General features: G+C 38.2%; 1 protein-coding gene across 10 annotated transcripts in view; it reads right to left on the reverse strand.

Annotated features, from left to right (window-relative positions):
- Positions 1–21,850, reverse strand: part of CNKSR2 (connector enhancer of kinase suppressor of Ras 2) — a 216,669-nt gene that overhangs the window by 117,397 nt on the left and 77,422 nt on the right. For 8 of the 10 annotated variants that reach the window (XM_030019601.1, XM_030019599.1, XM_030019600.1 and 5 more), the window contains exons 6-8: positions 12,201–12,320; positions 5,445–5,504; positions 580–648 (exon numbers count right to left, since the gene is read on the reverse strand). In XM_030019601.1, the coding sequence (XP_029875461.1) occupies positions 580–648; positions 5,445–5,504; positions 12,201–12,320 (249 nt within the window). The remainder of the gene's footprint in view (positions 1–579; positions 649–5,444; positions 5,505–12,200; positions 12,321–21,850) is intronic. The other 2 variants (XM_030019594.2, XM_030019597.2) reach the window with 2 other exon arrangements.

Raw genomic sequence — 21,850 nt, forward strand, 5'->3', positions numbered from 1 at the left:
TGCATCTGTTCACACAAAGAGCAATTTGCATGGTATTAGTTTTCTTGCTTATCACATCTGAAAGATTTGTTTCATCTTAACTTTCCAAGTTTAAAAATCTGTGTTTAAATTAAGCTAAACACCCTAGGCACACTATGGGAATTTTACATGCTTTTGTTCTCGAAAACCATGTTCTACACATTCCAGTAGATTTGGAAAGCAGTACGTTTTCCAGCTTCCAGGAAGTAATCTTGATCTTAAACCCACAAGGGCACACTTCCAACTCCCTGCATCCCTTCGACCAAAACCTTCCACTACACTAAACCCAACTGTTTATTAACAGAGCATGGGTAAGCAGAAACCACCCTAACATATCTCCCAAGCCACAGCTATTTAGCTGAACTTGATACCTCCAGTGATACTCAGAGGATCAGGGCTTAACTTAAGAACTGTGTGGTTTCAAAAGAGAAAAGGAAAATTTATATGTTAGAACAAATAATGATTTATAAAAACACATTTTTCTACACATTTCTTCTCTACACATGCTGATGTGCCATGACACCTCTTTCTCCAATTGACACAGAACATAGTTATACATACCACAGTTTGGTGGTTAACTTGAATCACTTCATCCCCAGCATGGATTTTCTTGCACCGATCTGCAGGTGACTGAATTTAAAATAAAAGAGATGATAAAGAATACAGTTCTTACTGGTCATCATCTCTCTTTCAGCAGTATGATTGCTAAGCTATGTAAATCAGGTTAGACTGATAATGACATTCTACTGTGAAATAAAGAATTAAAGTAATATTTAATAAATCAATTCATTGTTGTTGGAGAAAAATAATCTGTACTATTGTGCACAATACAATCAAATGTTAAGAAAGGTATGAATATTTTTTTATTAAAGCGTAACCGAGTCCTAAGGATTTTGTTTTAATTTCATTCTGCCAAAAGAGTGCTTTAATCTGCCTGACATCTCTTAAGCCCTGAAAGCCAATCTTTGACTGAATTTTTAACCTATCACGACTAATTGGCAACTCCTCATACAAAAAAAAAAAAAAAAAAATCACAAGATTGCCTTTTTATTCTACAATGTTTCACTATGTTGCAGAGAACTTCAGTAAATTACTGTTCTTCAAAGAGTACACAAGGAGAGAGGATTAGGTTAGGTACCAGCTACAAAGATCATGTAAGTTACATGGTAACTTAGTTTCTGATCATTATTAGGGTGAAAGAAATGCAACCAGCATCAAAATCCTACAAAAAAATCACATTTCAAAAAGCAAAGTAGTTTTGTTCTTTGATTTTGCCTCAATAAAACACCTCATCAACAACAAAAATCCAAACAAAAAGCCCAACTGTCCCCCATAAAGTGACATCCCCCCAAAACTTTCCCTTCTTCTGTCTTCTATACTTACAGTAGACCAACTGTTTTCTGAGGTAAATACCTCTGTGTTTAGAGGAAAATAAGTTCCTTCAGCTTTTCATAGAGTGACAACACTTTGATTTTGTCTCTCAATAACTGTGGCTGCCAGCCTATGAAGGCACTTTATCAACTTAAAGGTAGAAGGTGAGACTGACAGTTTGAAAAAAAACCCAAGCTGCTCAGGAGAAGGTTTCCAAAACGCTGCTATGAATTTTACAGAAAGGAATGAAATTAAATTCATTTTCAGGTGAGATAAGAGGTCATCTAGAGAATATGCTCCAGGCCTGAAATGTGGACTGTTTGTAATAACCTATGTACTACATCCCCATTCAAAATATGTCCCATAGCTACGCCATGACTTTCTAGTGCAATTGCACGTAATTCATGGCCTAAGTTAAGGACAGTGTTTAAATGGAAGCTATCCAAGAGAAACATGAGGCTGAAAGAAGGGTCACTCATGACTCAGTCCTAGGAGACATTGCTCAGAACATCCTAAATCAAGCTGGGCTAGTAAAAGTGTAATTTTACTTACATAAAGAACAGCAGCCTTGACTTTTTGGCACTACTTCAGCATTAAAGGTGTTGGCTGAGTGACATGGGGAAAAATTTTAACACTGGTGATTATGTTCTGATGATCTGTCTTCTGCCTGCCATTTCACTACTCACACTTACTCATTCATACCTCTAACAATCTTTATAATCCTCCTATGTAATACTGCTATTTTAGCTCAGATGCAGTTACACCTAAGACTTTCAAAACATAAATGCAAGCAAATCTTGTGTCATTACCCTTGAACTCTACAGGACTTTATTACAATACAAACTTTCTCTGGTATTGACTTCAGCACTTGCAGCTTAAATCTTGACAGAACAGGTAGTTTGTGTAGCAGTTTGCCAAGCCAGTAAAATATAGTCCGAGAACCTTCAAATTGGAAAAGTCTACTTTAAAAAAAACCTCACTGCAATTACGCCTTGAACACACTGCAAGGTGAAGTAAAAATCATTTATAAAGGCATCTCAAGGCTGTGGTCTTACGAAGAGGTTGCAGTTCTTGTTTCTTATTGCTTTTTCCTCCTAAGTAAAGAATACAGACCTTGCTGCAAAGAAATAGTATCTTTTATCATCACTATTTGAGGAAAACAGAGGAGAATTGATAAGCTCTTTCTTTTTTTAATGTATATGCTGATCATTAAGCAAAAGATCCATTCATGAAGTCCTACCAGGAGGAACAAAGTGTGTCACATGACAGCTATATCTTCATTAGCTGGCAATTCGGATCAAGAGGGAGTTGAACAGCAGATGGAAGTACCTGTCGCTGAGGCTCACACATCAATACCACACAAGCTATTCAAGAATCTGTTTAGGACTTATTCTTCAGCATAGATTTAGTTTTGTCCTTTAGGCTAAATGTTGTCTTTGTCCCGTTCCCCCAGTATACCCACACTGTCTGAAAGACCAGTTTAGAGCCCCTGGAGCACATTTGCTGCGTGCCCAGAGTGGAGATTTTGGTGGTATTTCTTCTGAAAGGCCTCTCTTCCCTGAGATCTAAGGGCACCCCACAAACTCAACCAGTGCACAGTAAGCGGGGACACTGGGAGCGCCCCCTTCAAAGTTACACTCCTACTAGAGATGCACTGCATGCTATGACTTTAGAAAATACTCTTTCTCTACTGAAAAACCAAATTACAAAATGGCCATACTTGTAGAATACATTTGTTTTGTGAATTAAAAGAATCCCTCCGACATGGTCTAAAAGGGCTACTCAACAAGAAAGCTGTAATCTCTTGCTGGACCAATACACCCTTTAGATTTGTTACTTCCAAACAAAAGAGAGAAGACATGAACCAGAAACCTCAGCTTGCTCTAACGGTACAGGACCACCAGAGAGAAGCTCTCACGGGGCAGTGACCTGTGAGGAACTCTGCTCTCTCGCAGTTCAAGTTTCAGAGCTCAGCTGCTTTGAACTGCCGGGCTGATGCATTGGGAGAGATGACTCCTAATGCTGAACAGCACGATCCAAACTCTAATGGGCTTTGTAGCTGGACATCAAACGGCTCAGATGGCAAACAGAAAAAGCAGAACTGCGGTTACAAAAACTGCTGTTACGTTAATGTGGCTAGCACTGCCACGCTACTGTGTTTATTAAAAAGATGAGTGCTTCTCTGCCATCTTTCAGGAAAGTGTCAGACAAAAAGTCTGCCAATGCTTCACTTGGAGGAGCAGAATTGGAAAGAAAAAGGCCACAAAATTTTGTTCAAAGGGAAGAGAAATTGGATTCTTACTGTTTCCTAGAAGTTAAATTGAATCACAAAGAGTAAACATGTCAAAACATGTCAAGACCCAACAGGTCAGATCACGTCTGCACCATCATGAACTTGCTCTGGCCACGCTGCTTAGATGTTTCTCCTCCCATCTATCAGAATGATACTTTTTTTTTTTTTGTTGGCTAAAGGAAACAGCTAGCAACTCTGTGCTTAAAAGTAGGAGACACCTCACTTTCTCTAAAGCATTACTCATTTTCACAAATACTTTAACACACAACAGCTTTTTCCCTAGATAGCAGACTGCAGTTTCTCGGTCTGCTGTGAACACCTCCAGGGTGTTACAGTGAGTGAAAGAGTCAGCAATGACAGCAGAAGAGTCATCACGACTGAAGCTTCCTGATGTGGCTTTAAATTATATTCATGAATCACAAAAGATAAGAGTTTTGAGGGAATGCATTAAGATTTTATTTTTATCTTTGCCCCTGGGAAATTAAATCCAGTATTAGTAAGTCATGGAGAGAAATGACTCCTTTTTTAATCTGAGAGAAAGTCAACTGTAAAAACCATCCTCTTTCTTTCATATATTTTCTAGATTAAGCTCAACTATGGTTCTGCTGGTTTTGTTCAGTTTTGTTAATTTCACTGATGGTATCTGTACCTGTAGGTCTGACTCCCTAGAATTTTGATTTCAAGGTTGAAATTCCTTACGTTTTCCCTACTCTGAGACAGGTGGCTTTCACACAAGTTCTACAACAGATATTATCTATTGGGTATAACCCATGGATATCCTGCCTGCAGCAGAAGAAAACAGAAAGAAGAAAGGCTATCAGATTGCAGCTCCTATGAAGGGGTGAAAACAATATTCCTGTTTTATTGAGATGTTAACAGAACCTCACTGCAGATCAGATGCAGCAGCTGTAAATATCATGTAGGTAGTTTGCACTTTTCTCAGCATGACACAGTAGCAGGATAAAACAAACATTTCTGACAGCTTCATTTTAAGAAAATGCCATCAAAATCTTTGAAAGGCATTGCCTAAACCATTATGGAACAGTTCAGTGTTGTTTAGTGCTTGTTCCATCTTCACTGAAGATTATGGATGGAAGCCTTTCCCCCCAAAATGATCAGCTGCTCTCTTCCTAACAGACAGCCAGTTCTCTAAATATGGTGTACAAGAAAAGGAGGTTGGATTTCAGAGGCATTTGAAGAGCAGTCTATTATGTTTTGCTTGCTGTTTAATACCTTCAGTGAGAATTAGTACACCGGTAATAAGTGTTCCTTTCTGTAGGCATTACTCAGAAGTTCATGCAGAAATACATGGTTATTTGCCATTGTGAAGGGATGTCCTTATTTCCATGCATTCATTTATTACAAAATAAAGCTTGACATATAGAAAATATAAAAGCTGTTTGTCTAATACTGCAGCAAACTCCAGCATATCAGCCTATGCATAATAAAGACATTTATCTTTTATTCACAGAGCAAGGTAACTCCAAGACAGCTACTTCCCGTCTTGATCAACTGCAGCATTGTAGGTGTCTTGCAAGAACAAATCAAAACGGATTCTCCTGGTCCTCAACTGGGAAGAACTCTTTCAATTCTGAGGTAAACAAGCACAAGCGTTTCTGCTGTCCAACATGCTATTGGTCCTCAACAGCCAACTAGCACACTTTTGCAAGCAAAATGTAGTCTATAGCAAAGGGAAAGCATAAACCACAGGTAAGGTCAAAAAGGCTTCCAGGTCTGAACATACAGTATTAACAATACTTACATTTTCTGTTGTTCCAGTAATTACATGGAGACCATCATATGTTGATTTAATGTACATACCCTAAGAAAAAGACATCATGGGAAAGAATTTTTAAAGTGTTTCACAAACCATCACCATCCAAACATAACTTGCATATCTCTAAAAGAAAAGCCTTTTTTCTTTCTTTTCTTTTTTCTTTTTTCTTTCTTTTTTTTTTTTTTTTTTTAAAGATTTGTGGACTTTTAATAAATGCCATGAGGAATTTGTCTCTGGATAGGAAAGTGCTTTTTGATACACTTCAAGAACACCAGCCCAAATGATTCTGGTCCTAATTTACAATAGCAAATGAAAACTTTTACCACAGTCATCTCCATAAATACTCCCCAGTTTTTTTAATACACTCCTTCCACTACAAATGTAACAACACCTGATTACAAAAAAACCCAGAATTACAAATGCCTTAGGCTGATCAATACTTCCATTTTGCTTTGGAAGCTACAGAAAGCTTTAAAAGATCTGGAGTCTCTGGTAGGCAATGCTGCAACCATAACGTTCAAACTGACGACCAATGCTCTGAAGTGTGCCTGCAAAATGTCTCTGAGACTTTCTGATAGCCTTATCTCAGTGAACAGTTCAGCTATAAAACTCAATGATGAAAACTTAAACATCAACTTTGTTAGCTATCCCACTTCTTTCAAAAAAATATGGAATAGGAGGGATAGCTTATGGACAGCCAGAAGTTCCTGCATGGGTAGTCTGAGATGCTGTCTCAAATCTGTTTTTTCATCAAGTCATAATTCAAACAGTTTAACAGCATCCACTAAGACAATGACAGAAGGAAAAAGGAGAGATAATTGGCATACACCAAGCATTCAACAACTTCTGAGGCATCTCCTTTCCCTGACCGGTTCACAGAAAGCAGGTAAATACTGAGCGCTTGAGTAAACATTCTCTCCATAACCTACTTTTTCTCCTTTTAACCACTGCCACAAAAAAGTCTGTTCCTAGCTGAGGAACAGAGTGCACTCACAAGTGACTAAGTATGGTAAAGGCAAAGAAGACATCTCGGGTTGGACTAATCTAATTTGGGACCAGAACTCAGCTCACAGACGTTTTGGTAGTGGGAACAAGGAACTATCTGCCACTTTGTTAAGTGGATATCCCCAGTAAAAAAAAAAAAAAAAAAAAAAAAAAAAAAAAAAAAAAAAAGGGACTTTATGAATTTCTGAGGAGAGGGGTCTCAAAACTCCACTCTTATTTTGCTCTGCACAATACATAGCAGTAACGGTATCAAATCCAGTTGTCATGTTGGGCTGCCACAGCTAGAAGAGAACAAAGCAAGAATCTGCTCGTTACTACACAGATAGAAGCCCCTAGGCATCATCCTTCAACTCCCAACACCTCTATGCATCTTCAGCAATTTTTCCACTGATTGGCTCCATGCATGTAGTTTCCTGCATAACTCGGTTATCTCAAATATAGAATGGCAATTTCTTATACATTTATCCTCACAACACCCCTGTGAGGTAGGGAAACACTAATATACACGCATTTTACAGACAGGGTAATGAGTCACACAAGAGGCTGAGATATGTTGGTATCTGTTATTTGGTACTCATACCTACCCTCAAACCACCAAAAATCTAAGTGACCTGACCATTCACCCTGTGACATGGCAAGAGCTGAAATCACAGTGACTTCACAGTGACAGGAACTATGAGTCAGGTCCCCACACAGGGCAATTTCTGAAGAAAGTCACGTCTTTGTTTTTATTGACAGCAAGTTACTGCTTTCAACTGAAAACATCAGGGTGAAAGCTGAGGATAGTCTCACACTTAATGGTTACACAGTGTTTAGTTTTGTGTGAAGCATTATTCTGAAGGATAGTAAGGTCATCCAAGTATGCTATCGTGGTGGAGTGCAATTCACATCCAATCTAGTCTTTTCTACAAATTTAAAAGACTTTGAGAAAGCAAAAGAGGAGAAAGAACTTCTTCAGAATTTTCTTTAAAGGCTAAAATCGAGATTTTGCAAACTTTAGGAAAGAGAGGGAAGAAGGGAGCTGCAAAAAAAACCAAACCCCAGATTATATTTATTCCACACATGCAAAGTTAATAGTGTTACACTAGTACCACGGCACATTAATTTTGCAAGAGCCAACATAATTCTGTTTACAAAGCAGCTTTTAGATGGGGAGAGTTACCATTTTGCAACAGAAAGATGAGCTACCCTTTCACTGATGTTCCTCCACTCCTTTTTTTTTTTTTTTTTTTTTTTTTTTTTTTTTTTTTTTTTTTTTTTTTTTTTTTTTAAAGTGGGCAACATATGGGAAAAGGCACAGAGAAGAAGATGTTTCTTGCTTATATTGTTTGATTGGGAATGGAAATAAGAATATCACAGACGTTTACAAGTTTTCCCCTCTGCCTCCTTGTGGCTGCACAATATCAACAGTACTTTTAGCGATCAAAAATACAGGGGAGATTAGTGTGTGTGCTCTCTATTTGTACCGAATCAAGTTGGCAGATATACATCTTAGGTATCCAAAGATAATGCCATGGTCCCTATGAATTTACAAGAATCAGTCAGGTCAAATAAAAGGAATGATAATTCAGTTAACATGACTAAAATAACCATAAGGTAACCACCCTAGTAATCAAGAACAAATGTATGCCTAGATTAAAGATTGGGTAATTCACACTTAATTGCATCAGAGATTTTCCTGATCAGTTACAGGTAGAAGTCTAATTTCAAACCAATCATTACATTTTATCTTGGTGTGAACTATTATTCAGTTAAGGATTAAAAAGGAGACCTTGTGCCTTTTTTCTTTCTTTTCCTTTTTTTTTAAAGAATGAAAACAGAATCTGATATACTTTCAACATATTTTATGCCATGCTGGATGGAAAAGAAAAGAAGATACTAACTCCATTTTATCATACACTTAATTGAATTTTTACTCTTTCACTGTGACACCATCTTAATGGAGTCCCGCAAAGCTGCATGTGCTTCTTTAACCCCAAACAGTTCTCGGAGCCCTGTTCATAATTTTTTCCCAGCTCCTCTAGTATATTAAACCAAGTAACACAGGAGAAATATTAGGAACTAGATTCCTGGAAAATACTTTCTAGCCAGGGAGTCAGCAGTGCACCTTTAATCAGCTGCCACACCCTGCTGTATCTATGACTTGTGTTTCACAAGTCATTTTTTCATGACAGGCTCATTTTGTGTTTGCTTCAGCAGGCAAAGAGGAACCCAGAACAATCAGTCTTGTGTTCTCGTGAATTCACCTTTGCATTTCTGAATCTAGCAAGCTAGATGAATAATCACAGTACCTGAACTGACTAGGATTAAAATGATAATAAGAACAGTAAAAATTGAAATTCAAGATTAACCCTTGCCACAGTTCTCCAATATTCTGTTCTATATTAAAAATAAAGACAAAATAGAAAGGGACTACTGAAGAAAAACTTCCCAAGGAAAACTTGGTTGCCTGCTTTTTGTCCAGCAAAAGGTATACAGTATTCTGCTTCTTTGCTAAATACACTCACTGTTTTCAGTCAAGCAGTAATATTTTTAAGTCTGTTTCCTGGCAAAAGATACCACCTAAGCTAGTCAGTTTTGTCTCTTTCTAGAACATCAGTAGTGTAAAAACACACAAAATTGAATTCTGCTTACTGAAACAGATGAAACAACTTCCAAGTCCTCAAAAGACAGAAAAAAAAAAAAAAGTGATTACACATGGGACCATGCTGGTGATTGCAAAGCTGACCACATTAATCCATTTTAGGGCTTTTAAAATCATTTTCTACCCTGACAACTCCCTTTGCATCCTTACTTCACAGCCACTGCAGGCTGTATCTCTTCCCACAGCAATACCCACTGGAGAACACATGTATGCAGCCAGTCACATAACCACACCTGGACAACAGACCAGGGATAGAAGGGAAAAAAAAAAAAAAAAAGGCAAAAAAAATAGCCATACCAAAATCCACCCATAACATTGCTTTACCCAGTACACAAGAGTTTCCCCACATCACACCTTAACATTTTCTGCTTACCAGGTTATTTAGTCTGTTTTTCTGATAGGTGTTAGCTAGTTTTAATATCTATAAGACGTTATAAACCCTGCAACACATTTACCTGTTCTTTCTGCATTAAGGTATTAGTCTGACAACTTACATTTACTTCTGACTGATACTTACGTTTCCACAAGAAAAGATCAAACATAGTGAAGGAACTGTTTGTGCTGATTAAAACATCCTGATAGTGCTCCAATTGGTTTTAAGTTGTAAAAATGCCAACCATTTTCTCAATTCCATCACATATATATAAAGTTTAGGGAAATAGCATTGTTTTTCACACTTTTTATTTTCTTCTCTTCTCCTTTCCTTTTTCTCTCCCTGATCTACTTTAGCTTCTTAGATATTAAATTTGAGACATGTTATATATTTTGTTTGTTCTAGGTGACAAAAAAATCTTCCCAGTTAGCAGCCATCCTTGTCCTTTTCTTTCTGCTTGAAGTCTTTCCATCTTTATAGAATATTTTATTTAGTGGTCAGTAGAACCAGCATAGAACTGTCATGTGGGTCAAAAATCTAGAAGAAAGTTGACAATAATCCATTTTTCCACCTCCATTGTTCCACAAATCCTGGGAGAAGGTCCAGAAGTTATCGAGCTTCACATTCATCCAAGTGTTCCTGATGCGCAGAGGATATTCACAACTCCAAGCTCTACCATCAGTTCTTAAACTGACACACATAGGACTCAATCGGGAGGTACTGATACGCATTCACTGTGTCTTAATTGAAAGATATTAGTTTAAAAACCAAACAAACAAACAAAAGCCCAACAACCCAAAAGCAAAGCTTTCATATAAAGCACCAAGAGCAACCTGACAAAGATGATCTGTTAGTAAGATTGGCACTGTAACAAACTGAAAGGTATGATATTCACCCTTCTGGCGCAAATATATTGTCCTTAGTTCCTGCTCTGGAGAGCTCACAATCTAGACGAGACAGCACAATACAGAGACAACAAAATAGTGGCATACAGGCAAGGATGAAGGGGAAAAAATATAACCGTATCAGAATAGCATTGTATCCTTCTAAGGCTTCTATAGTGCACAGTTGGTACCTTCCATTTTTTAAAAATACATGTAATTATTTTTATGACAATGACACAGTAGTCCTCAGTCAGCATCAAGACCCTGTTCAGTTGGTTCACAAACACATATTAAAAGAAAAAGCCCTGCCTCAAGAGCTTCCAGTTTAAACACACAAGACAGACACAGGGTGTAGAACAGAGGCACAGAGGGGGAAGAGATTCTCTATCTCATCAGCTACCCAGCAGGAACAGACCCATGAAATACATTCTTATTTACAAAAATACCACTCAACATTTTTTCCGTCACTGGGGATTAACCCTACACAAAGACTTAAATGAGGAAAAAAACCCAACAGTCACAAGACAGAAAGAAAAAGAAATAAAAGTTCAGATAAAAATGGACAGAACTCCAAAAAAGGTGATCTAGAGAAAGGGGGAGAAGATTTTTTCATTACAATAGAAGATAGGATTTCAAAAGGTTGACTGTAGCAAGCTGGTGGAAGAGTTAAAATTACAGGAGAAAGAGAGGGAGGAGAGAATCCGTGAAAAGTTGAAATCCTGGAGGACTAGTTTGAAAAGGATTCAGAGATAAAAAAGAAAGCCAGTGGAGGAAGGGAAAACAAACAGCAGACTAAAAAAAAGGATGGGACAATATTTACTCATCCAAATGTTTGGGGTTTTTCTCCTATTTTAATTGTGATTTTCCAAAAGAATAGAAAATTAATTTAGTGTATAATTGCTCTAAATACCTTGGCATACCAAATTTGTCAGGAAACCAAACCAAACCCCAAACCCCAACAACAACCAACCCACAAACCAACATACTCTCCAAAACTACACCATTCAAACAACTTCAAAAACCTTCTGCAAAGAGTACAGCAGTCGTCCTTCTTATTCAAGAGAATGGAATGAGAATAAACTTGGGCAGAAGTTGCAAAAGCTATTTCATTAGGCAAAACAATGGTTAACTGTATTCTGATCACCTTCCACTACCTCCAGGGATTGTGGGAAAAGATATTACTAGTGATGTATAGTCGTACAGCTTTAATTGTTATCAGTGTTGCTTTTTTCATGCAGTGGGTGTTGGATACTTGACTAAACAAAAGATCAACGGTCAACTCTTGAACAACAAACACTGGATGACTGCACTGAGCCTTTACAAGGACCTGATCAAGCATGCAGAGTTCTTGCAATAAAATTCAATAAGCTACTTCTCAGCAGTGCTATAAAGCCCTTGAATAACTTAGAAAATAGCTTTATATCCCAGAGATACTATGAAGCATATTCCAGAATTTGACAGGTTTTGTGCATAAGCCCACGCAAACTTCTTGGTTGAGTTGATCTTAGTAATTTAAATCCCTTCAGACTTCAAGATCCTAGAACAACCTGAACCATTTTTCAGAAGATGGTATAAATGGCAAGAACTTCTCGCTCATTTCTCCCTGTTCACTAAACTCTTTGTGTACATCGGTCAGCCTTACAAAATACTTTCCTGTTAGCCCAGCCGCATGAGAAACCAAACTAGCATGAGAAATCAAACTATTTTCAGACTTTAAAATAAAAAAGGCTAAAAACATCCCATTGCTTTCCAGATATAAAACTTATTTAAAAAAAAAAAAAAAAAATCACTTTCTCATCCTGGATGATGGGTTTGATTAACTGCGTACTTCTTACCAGCCCTTCACTTGGCTTGATGTTTGTAAGCTGGATCACTTCAAGGTGGGCAGACTGGGAAACCAGCGGATCAGAAGAGAGCGAGATAATGTGATCACAGACGCCAGAGAGAGTTTTACACTAGGAAAGAAAAAAAAAAAAAGAAATGTCACAATAAGCATACCATTGCTAACTATTTGCATATCAACCTACAATTTAAAACATTGCGTTTTTAAAGTACATATTAAATCACATTGCTGAATCTAGAAGGCAGAGGGAATGAGGGAGGAGGGGAAAAAGGCCTCAGTCAGCAGCACAATCCAAAACCCGTTTTCTGTGATGACCCCGAACTGACACGGCGTCGGCGCAGGGAAGCACAAGAAGCAAATGCGTTTGCGTCCGAGCGGAGAGGGGGCCGGAGGAGCTGCTCCCGCGCCCTCTGAGGGTCAGGTGCCCTGCCCGGAGCGGTGCTCAGGCGCGCAGGGGGCGCGCGCTCAGCTCCAAACCCCTCTCTGCCCGCGCCTTCTGCAAAGGCATTAAGCGTCCCCAGACCTCGCTAGTTTCCATTGAACGTGCAGATGTTCGGCACAGATGAAAATCAGACTCTTAACGATGATGGGTAACTCCCATTAACTCTGAAGTTTATCCTATACTAATAAAACATGCTAATTGACTTTGGACTGAGTTTCTCGTGTTCTACTGCTGCCAAGCGTGATTTACTATTGCAGGCATGAAGATTACAATAAATAACCGCTTCACGACGGGCTAATTCTTAAACCTGTTATCCTTGGCAGCCTCTTCACACCAAGATAGAAATAAAAAAGCTTCCAAAAAGGCTGAGACTGTCAAACGGGTACCGTGTATCTCCTCGTTTCTCACTCCCTGAACACCCTCTTCTCAGAAGCAGGGAAGATGTAATTTTTTCCTATCATTCTCTCTCAGCAAGTGATTTTTGAGAGTTTCAATGTTTTCTGTGAAGTCTCCTTTCAGCAACTAAAACTGATTTCTCGGTTCAGGTTTCCAAACGCATGTTTTGTCAGCAAATTCAGGGATTAGGACATTCTTCTGGTCCCAAAACTGTGGGTACCTCCAAAACCAATTAAGAACCAGCTTAACTGCTCTTAAATTCAAAAGATGAAAGCTAACCAGTCTCCTCAAATGACTGAAACACAACTGCATACGACTGCTGCACCAACTACTCTTCCAAGATTGCAAAGCATACTTCTTAAAGTAAAAAATTTCTACAACAATGCTATGGAAAAATAATATAAAGCTGGATATAACCACCTTGCCAAATCACCGGTTTGATTCCAAAGGCCAAACTACAAATATCTTATGTAAAAAGGAAAGTAAAAAACCTTAAGTGATAAAAGCAAAAAAAAAAAAAAAAAAAAAAAATCCAGTGACAGTGAAAGCTCAATCCTGTTACAGACCATTACATTGGGATCTTCTCATCTTTAAATTATTTACAAACAGTTGGAAGTTTAGGTTTGTACATAGATGCCTTATTTTATTGAACAATAACGTTTCAGAATAAATAAACAAATCAGAATCAAATGCAAAATGTAATAAAATTTTTATTACCAACATGACTTTCTTCCAGAGATAGTATTACCTTCAAGCATAGACACACCCCCCACCCCTTCTGCTTTATCTGTATTTCATGATGCAGAATCATTACTGAAAAAAGGAAGCCAAGAAATATATAAAATGGGGTTAAGAATGTTTTGTGCTTTACATGAATTAGGAAGAAGTAAAAAAGTGAAAAAGTGAACTTTATTGCAAAACTGGTTTTTTTACGGCTTTTTGGATACAAGAACATTGCTTTGAGCTGACATTTTTAAAAGGTAAAAATGATATAAAATTCCATAATAAAAATGAAAGCTTAGATTTCCTGTTTGATTGGGATATTTAATACAATGCTGGCATGTCATTTGTATTTTCACCTCTCTTGTAACTGCACTGACAATTACTGAAAAATTACTGTTAGAAAACTACAGAACACTCAGCTCTCCACATGCAAAGTGAAGAGACCTACATTATAAATCATTCTCTGGTGATGAAAACTGAATTTTTCATATATCTTTAGACTTGTATTCACCCACCTATTCTTCCTATTAATCTCTTCTGAAACTACTATATTTATGGGGTCCTTAGCAGTTTCAGAGAAACTTCTATTTACAATGAATTAATGTATGATTTTTTTCTGTTGCATTGCAGAGAGATGCCAAAACACACAGAAAAGGAGCTTTCCTACCACCTAACACGAGGTATGCCATTTCAAGGTCACAGACGTGGCTCCTCATTAAAAAAAGTCCTCGGCTGCCGTGACAGATGATGGGGAAAAGGGAGGAGTGAGGCAAGTCCAGGATGTGGCATGGAACAGAAGCCTAAGCTGAGATGCATTAAATAGCTCCCTGGAGCAGCCGCTCTCCCTCTGTCTCTCCGTGAGAGGGGTACAGACACTCTATACACTAAGCCTATGGAGATCAGCATTCCAGTACGGTTATATTGGTGGTAATCCTGAAACAAAGTGGTGTGAATATTCCCCAAGAGGAGCTCTGGGAATACGGGATGCCAAAATCACCAAGTTACTTCAATAAAAAAATCTGCCATATGCTTCTATGCATTTCTAAAAGATTATTGTCTCTTGGGTCTTGCAGCTTTCTTTCCATCTTAGATATTCATACTGCCATCCAACAGCACGTTAACGTGCCCATTCTAAGCACAATAAATGAGCGGCAGCAAAGTCCCTAGAGAAGACCCTACGATTAGAGGATGCTCTTTCAGATTAAGGCTTCAAATTCAATGACCTTTCCAAAACGTAAACACTCATTCAGCATGCGGGGATGCATACAGAACTGTCTTCCTAGAAAAATGGTATTTAGGGGTAAAACTCTGCTGCGTTATTACAAAATCTTTTCCACTTCATGAGCACCCAGATCTCTCCAGGGCAAAGACAAAAGTTGAAGACAAAGAACTTTTAAAGCTCCATTAAATGTTATCAGGTTTATTACCATATATTAGTACCAGAGGTGACTGGAACCAGCAAAAGAAAACAGAAGGTACAGAAAAGTGAAAACAAAAGCTCTTGAAATATTTCTCTCGGTTTCTGACCAACAGAATTAGCTCTTTTTCTTCTATTAGAGCGCTAGCGGACCTGAGTGATTCACAGTAAGACAACATGCCATGAACTAACTGCACCCATAATGAGAGTTTCTCAAGAAACAGTCACTCCGGATAATGAAACCTAATCACAATACCGTCTGCTTAGTAATTATGGAATAGTTCTGTCCAGCAAACTCATTTCATTAAAACATGTTTTGCTTTGCTTATGAGAACTTTGCAGGGGAAAGGATGTTTGCTGTAGGAGGATTTTGAATTTAACACTCACTGCTATTGCATAGCAAACCGGCATATTCACATAGCTTGGACTTCCAAGGAATGACTAGCTAATTTGTTTTTATTTAAACTCCTAATCTAGTTTCAGAATACTATGCATTTTAGTTCAGTTTTCCTGTTCCAGCATAATTTCAAGACTTTGGTAACAAAAAGCAATTGTTTTCGAAGATGGGCCTGGATTCTGCCCAACCATCCAAAACTTTCAGCTGCTACAAGAAAATATCTAACAACTCATTTAGTTTTCTTCTGAAAGTATAAGAAGCCTGTTTCTGTTAGAATACTTATGGAAACTTAGAAGCTTCCCTTAACTATTATACATTTAAATAATTTTGGTTAAGTACTCCTTGGTTAAAGGGTTGGACTGTAAGTATGATCAAGTGTCTACCGGGCTTGTGTGAAAGGCAAATTTTCATGAACTCTGCGCTTGCCCACAGCCAGGACAGCAAGGGGCTCACTCGTACACAGCAGGGATCCTCTCCCCACTGCAGAGGGGGTACACGGGCTCCCACTGGAAACACGTCCAGAGGCTGACACAGGCAAAATCATGCATTTTTCCTTGCTTTTACTCTCAGAAACATCTCATTCATGGTTTGTGGATTCAGGGTTTTTTTGTGTGTGTATGCGTGTGTCTGTGGAGGATGGGAGGGGGAGGAGGAGGAAGAGGAGGGAAATTCAGCCCCAGGAACACATGGGAGCTTGGATGGCTCTGGAACACATCCATAGGGTACAGCCATGTCAGTTTACCACAGTTTAACCAGTGGCTCTGAATGTAGTTACCGTCCAGTTCCTGCCCAGATTACTGCTGTTGACTTCATTGGCCAAGGTTTTTTAATATACCAATCAGCATAAATCAGCATACAGACGAAACAGCCTTTTCACCAGGAGCATGCTTCCTCCCCCTTAGCCCTCTTTATGGAAAAAGACCTTGGACCTATTCAGTGGATCAGGACCTTCCATGGCAAAGGTGCTGCCACATGGCACAGGAAAAAACTTAATTTAACAGAGGCAACATGCTATTGTATTTAGAAAATTCCCAAGTAAACCATCTTTGACTTCTCTATGCTCCTCTTCCTAAACAGGTCACGCTGTGGCCCATTAGGTTCATTCCATACTCATTCAAGCAACAACCCTGCCTAAACCTAGTTATGTTCGATGTTACTTCACTTCCAGCTTGACCGAATTTTCCGTAAGCTCTCCAGACTTTACTGGAGCTTTCACCTTGGCAGATGCAAAGCCAATTTGACAAATTATGTAGGTGCGAGAAATACAGGGGGGCTATTATTACATTTTTATTATTATTACTATTTATTTATAAAAAGTTTTAAAATTATTATTTTATTTGATGGAAAGTAATGGACTGACAATATTTTTCATGTAGGCTACTCAATTAATTTGAGTGGAAGAAAAGCATACAAACAGTGCACTTTTGCTACTCATTTTGTTCCTAACAATTTATGAACACATTATTTTTCAGCACAACTATTCAGCACAAGCTGTATCGTAGACGTGTATTTTAGTTCCAATAAAATCAGATGACAGTACAACTCACCTTTTCTCTCAAATGGTAGTTACCTTTTGCTACTTTGTAAAACTACATTTCTGTTCATGAAAACATTGTTAACGAGATCAGGATCCTTTATCTTTTGTAACTGTTGATTCCCTGCTGCAATGCAGTACTAGCTACAGTAAGACACACAGGAAGATGAGCATCCAATTGCTCCTACAAAAATCAGCAGGCATTAAAAATGCTCGGCCTTTCTTAAGCTGCACTCAGCTTTCAGTGTGCAAGGTATTTTAACAAAGGAAAGGATTTGGCCAGGCCAAAAAAAAAAAAAGCAAGTTACAAAAGATTAACTGAGAGAAATCAACAGATGATTACATTTCCTCCTTTTATCACACAGTCCCTGTTCTCTCTATAAGCGTTACAGCGATGACTTCAGTTCTCTCTTGCAGAACTCATCGCTGCACTTTAGTAATAAATTCTCCTCTCTATTCAGTGACAAACTTATAATTGCAGATTGAAGCTGCACCACAGTCTTTATGTGCAAAGCTAAATGATTCAGAGGATGAAAAATATCACTGCACAGCATCTAGTTGTTTGGTAGAAATTCAAGGGGAAACATTTTCTTTCACTCAGTAGGCAACTAGTTTATGCCCCAGAGCATGAAGGATGAAAGATAATACGTAGTTTCTACCTGTATTTTTGGACTGTAGTCTATCAATATCTAACAGATTTTCCAGAGTCGCTCCTCCTTTCAGCCAGGGGGAGGAGGACCTGAAGGTGACTGAATTAGATCTGTGTCTGTTCTGATTCTCTGTGGCTACTTCCATCTGTGCTGGGAAAAGGTCTGCCTGCTGCAGCAGACTGGAAGCAGGCAGGGACACGGCTATAGCTTCAGAGGCCCCCACAAGCTGTGGCCTCTCCTCAAACTATTCCTCTGTTATCTGCTCGATTCAGGCAGCTCTAGGGTCACCAAGCGTTTCTGGTCATGCAGACAGACTTGGGTTTGCTCCTGTCCTTAATTCTACCCAGGCTAGTGACCAAGCTTAACGCTATCTTGCCAAGTATTTGCAATACTGAAGCATCCTGGCTTAAACACGCTCCCAGTGCTGAGGGCAAGAGAAGCACCAGCCTCCCCATCAACTCTCTCACCTACGTCATCTGAACGAGGGATAAGATGCCAGTAAGACACACAGACATTCGGGGCTAAAAGTAAGGAAAAAAATGTCTTGGCAATGTTAAGTTTAATCTGTTTGAAAAAAAAAAAAAAAAAAGCTCGGTTAGTTACAACTGACCAAGACGAAGCAACTTGCTACATGAGCATTCAGGGTGAAGTCTAACTAGTTAGCTTAAGCCAAACCAAATAATTATTAACCAATTAATTTTAGTCCAAAACGTTTGTTACTTTAGGCAGTACATCAGTAACTCCAGCAACCTTAGAACAAAGTGGGCCTGGACTTCCATTTGTATATACGTGAAGTTTAAACAGTGAACTAAATCTTATTTTGGATGCAGAAAGAGAGGCTTCTATTGGAGTAAAGTTTGCTGGGCCAAATTTGCAAGGTATAGACTCTTGAAGGGAAGAAGGTGGTTACTTTTTCTTTTTTTTCTTTAATAAGACTATAAAAATGATACCTTTGACAATGCTTTTTTAGTCGATTATAGTTCTGTAACACAAATATTCAAATATAGTGGGCAGGGATGAATTATCATCACTGTGGTTTCTGCAAGGCTCTTAGCAAAAAGGGAACATTCCGATCCACTACTTGTTCTTTCCTTTTTCAATTTAGAAACTCTTTTTTAATTTAAATAGCTCATTTGTTTTTCAAAAACTTCCGAAGAGTAACTTCACTCTGCAGTTCTACTTTCTATGGTTTTCCAATTCAATAAAACTGTATTTTTTTTGCAGGAAAGCAGCGTAATTTTAAGAAAGTGAAATTCCTTAGGAAAACATTATCATAGAATTAAACTAAAAAGAAAATGCAGTTAAAACTTATTATTAATCTGACTGGAGCCCAGCTTCTACTTTCTATAATTAGCCCTTCTTGCTTTGCTCTCACTTAATACTCTACTGCTTCACATGGATTAATCTGAACTAGATATTTCCATCATATACAGCCTTGAACAGCTGGATGGAATCAATGAATTATTCTTCAAAGATTTTAAAGCTCCATTCAGACTTTCACAACGATTAACTTATAACTCCCCAAATAAGCAGAACTGATACCTTTTTAAGCTGACCAGTTTTCCATACGTTTTATCATCTCAAGTTAAATCAATATAAAGATTCTAAATATAAACTAGCAAGAGCATACTAATTTCCAATTTTGAAGCGAGCACCATACCTATGGCTTATTCTTTCATATTTAGGCCCACTGTATTTTAAAACATGTTCTTTTTAAGTTAATATTTGCTATTGCCATCTACTTCTGTTGGTATTATTTTCTGGTGGTATTTACTTCCAGTTTATATTAATAAATTTTTATAATTATTATTATTATTGAAATATTTATTTATTACATCACTTAGTGAGCAAAAGGTAACCTGGCAAAAACATACTGAGAAATGAAGTGGCAGAAATATGAAGCTTTTTTCTATATTCATGAATACTTCAGAACCATCAACATTTTAATAAGCAAAACCCAGCACATTATTCCTGTGGTTTTATGCTGCTTATTCCACAGAAACCAAATGTTTCTGTGAACGAATTCACAGGAAAAAAAAACCCCAAATTAAGAAAGATAGTCTTTAAAATAATTGTTTCAACACACCTGCAATTCTAGGGCAGAAAATTACAGAAGAGACATTTTTTTCCCAGACACGCTTTGCAACTCCATTTAGAAGAAATAAACAAGATGAAGTAGGTAATTTCTTCTTAAAAGTTCATCAGTTTTCCGTAAGACATTTTTCCTTTAGATGCACTTTATGCATTTAGTTGAATAACACAGATTAGTTTACTACTTAACCTAATATTGTGAGTGACAACCAAAATGCTTTTATATAGCACTTGAAACTCAAATTGCTTGGAGTAAACAAATATTTAAATATTTCTTTCTTGAATATAAGCTGAAGCTATACATTTCTGTCTCCACAGAATACCATTTCTTAAACATATCAGTGATATCTAAAAAGCTAACATCTGAATAAGTTTATTGCCGTTAATACACACTATCTATGGACAAGGTGATTCAGCAGTCTCTCCACATGAACACCCACACTGCCATCTCTGAAAGAAAGAGGGCATTCATTTGCTTTTCAAAAGAAATTACTGCCATTAGAATATGAGCACATTAACTATTTTTTAGCCCTACCTCATTAAAGCAAACCAATCGGTCATTTAATTGAGGATCTTGCCTTTGGTGAGCGATATTGCCTACTCCACCATGCTTTAGAGGAAAGCGTGAAGACCCGTTGACGGGTTACCTTTGGAGCTATCCGTGTATGCCCTTCAGGAGCTGCAGAGCGGTCTCACATCCCCCGCCTGTGCCCACGCACCCTCTTGCCCCCCGATTTGGCACGAAGTAGGCTTGCTCCAGGGGGAACGAGGCAGCATCCCCACAGATGTGTGCCCACAGAGCTCCAGCCCCTGAACCACGGCACGCGAGTCCAAAGTAACGCTTTGAGCCACGTGAACAATGGAGATGTTCAACCCAGAACACAGGTTCAACCGGGACTAAACCACTGGACCGCCAATAGGTAATGTGGACAAAAATCAACTACTTGGATCTAATGATCTGCTCCTAAGGTGGTAAATGTCTTGGTGTCCTAAAGAATAAGAGCACGTAAGTGTCCTTTAATTTATTTTCACTTCTGTAGCTGTAGTTCTTTTTTACTTATGTAAGAAGGATCTCTTAAAATTTGACTTCAATCCCTAGTGGGAACAATACCTTGCAACAAGGATTTCCTTAGGCTAATTGCATGAATTGCTAATTAGTTGTAAGTCATTGCCTTTCACTTTTGTGAGGAACCTTGTTTCCTTGTGTCATGAAGAGAATGTGGTACGTGAAATCATACGGGGTGAGCCCACGGTTTTGAATTCAATTTCCTCTCCAAGTCATCCCAGTGAACACAGCTATATGTTGGTATCTGATGATTCAAAGGCAGCTGGATGCGAAGCTGGCAAGACACCACTTCTGTTACCTCCAAGAGGTTGCACAGTTTGCAGATGGGAAATGTACTCAGAAAATGGACTTGCAATAGCTTGGTCTTTGAATTTAAGAAGAGAGAATTTACTTTCTCTCTATATATTATCTGTGTACATGTCCTCTCTTCCCAGTCTCTCCTAGTTCTCTCAGCATTTCTCAGGCAAGATTCTTTCTACACCTTTACCAAAATTTACTACTATTTTTTTTTTATAGAGAGAACCTTCCTTTATCATTCACCTCAAAATTTACTGGATGCATAGTCTGTGAGAGGAGATTTAAATTCTTAATGCCTCTCTAGAACATCTTTTATCTAGTTCATACTCGTGCATTCAAATATTGTTAACTCATAAGGTATCTAACGTCCTCTCTTCTTTGACACTGGCATAAAAATACCATGCACTCTCTCAAGATTTGACATCAGTAGGCTTTTTCCCTCTTTTTTAATCTACCTGTTAGATTGGTCCTCCCCAGATTGTCTAATGGGCTGAAGCCACAATACATTTTTCAGTCTTCCAGGGAGACAGGTTAGAGGGAACTCTGACTGCTTTCAATTCCAAGTCTATCATCAACATTTCCAGTTGCATGTGTAAAATACTCCCTTTCATATTCAAAATATGATTTCA

The sequence above is a fragment of the Aquila chrysaetos genome, chromosome 7 (assembly GCF_900496995.4).
Source record: "Aquila chrysaetos chrysaetos chromosome 7, bAquChr1.4, whole genome shotgun sequence".
Lineage (NCBI taxonomy): Eukaryota > Metazoa > Chordata > Aves > Accipitriformes > Accipitridae > Aquila > Aquila chrysaetos.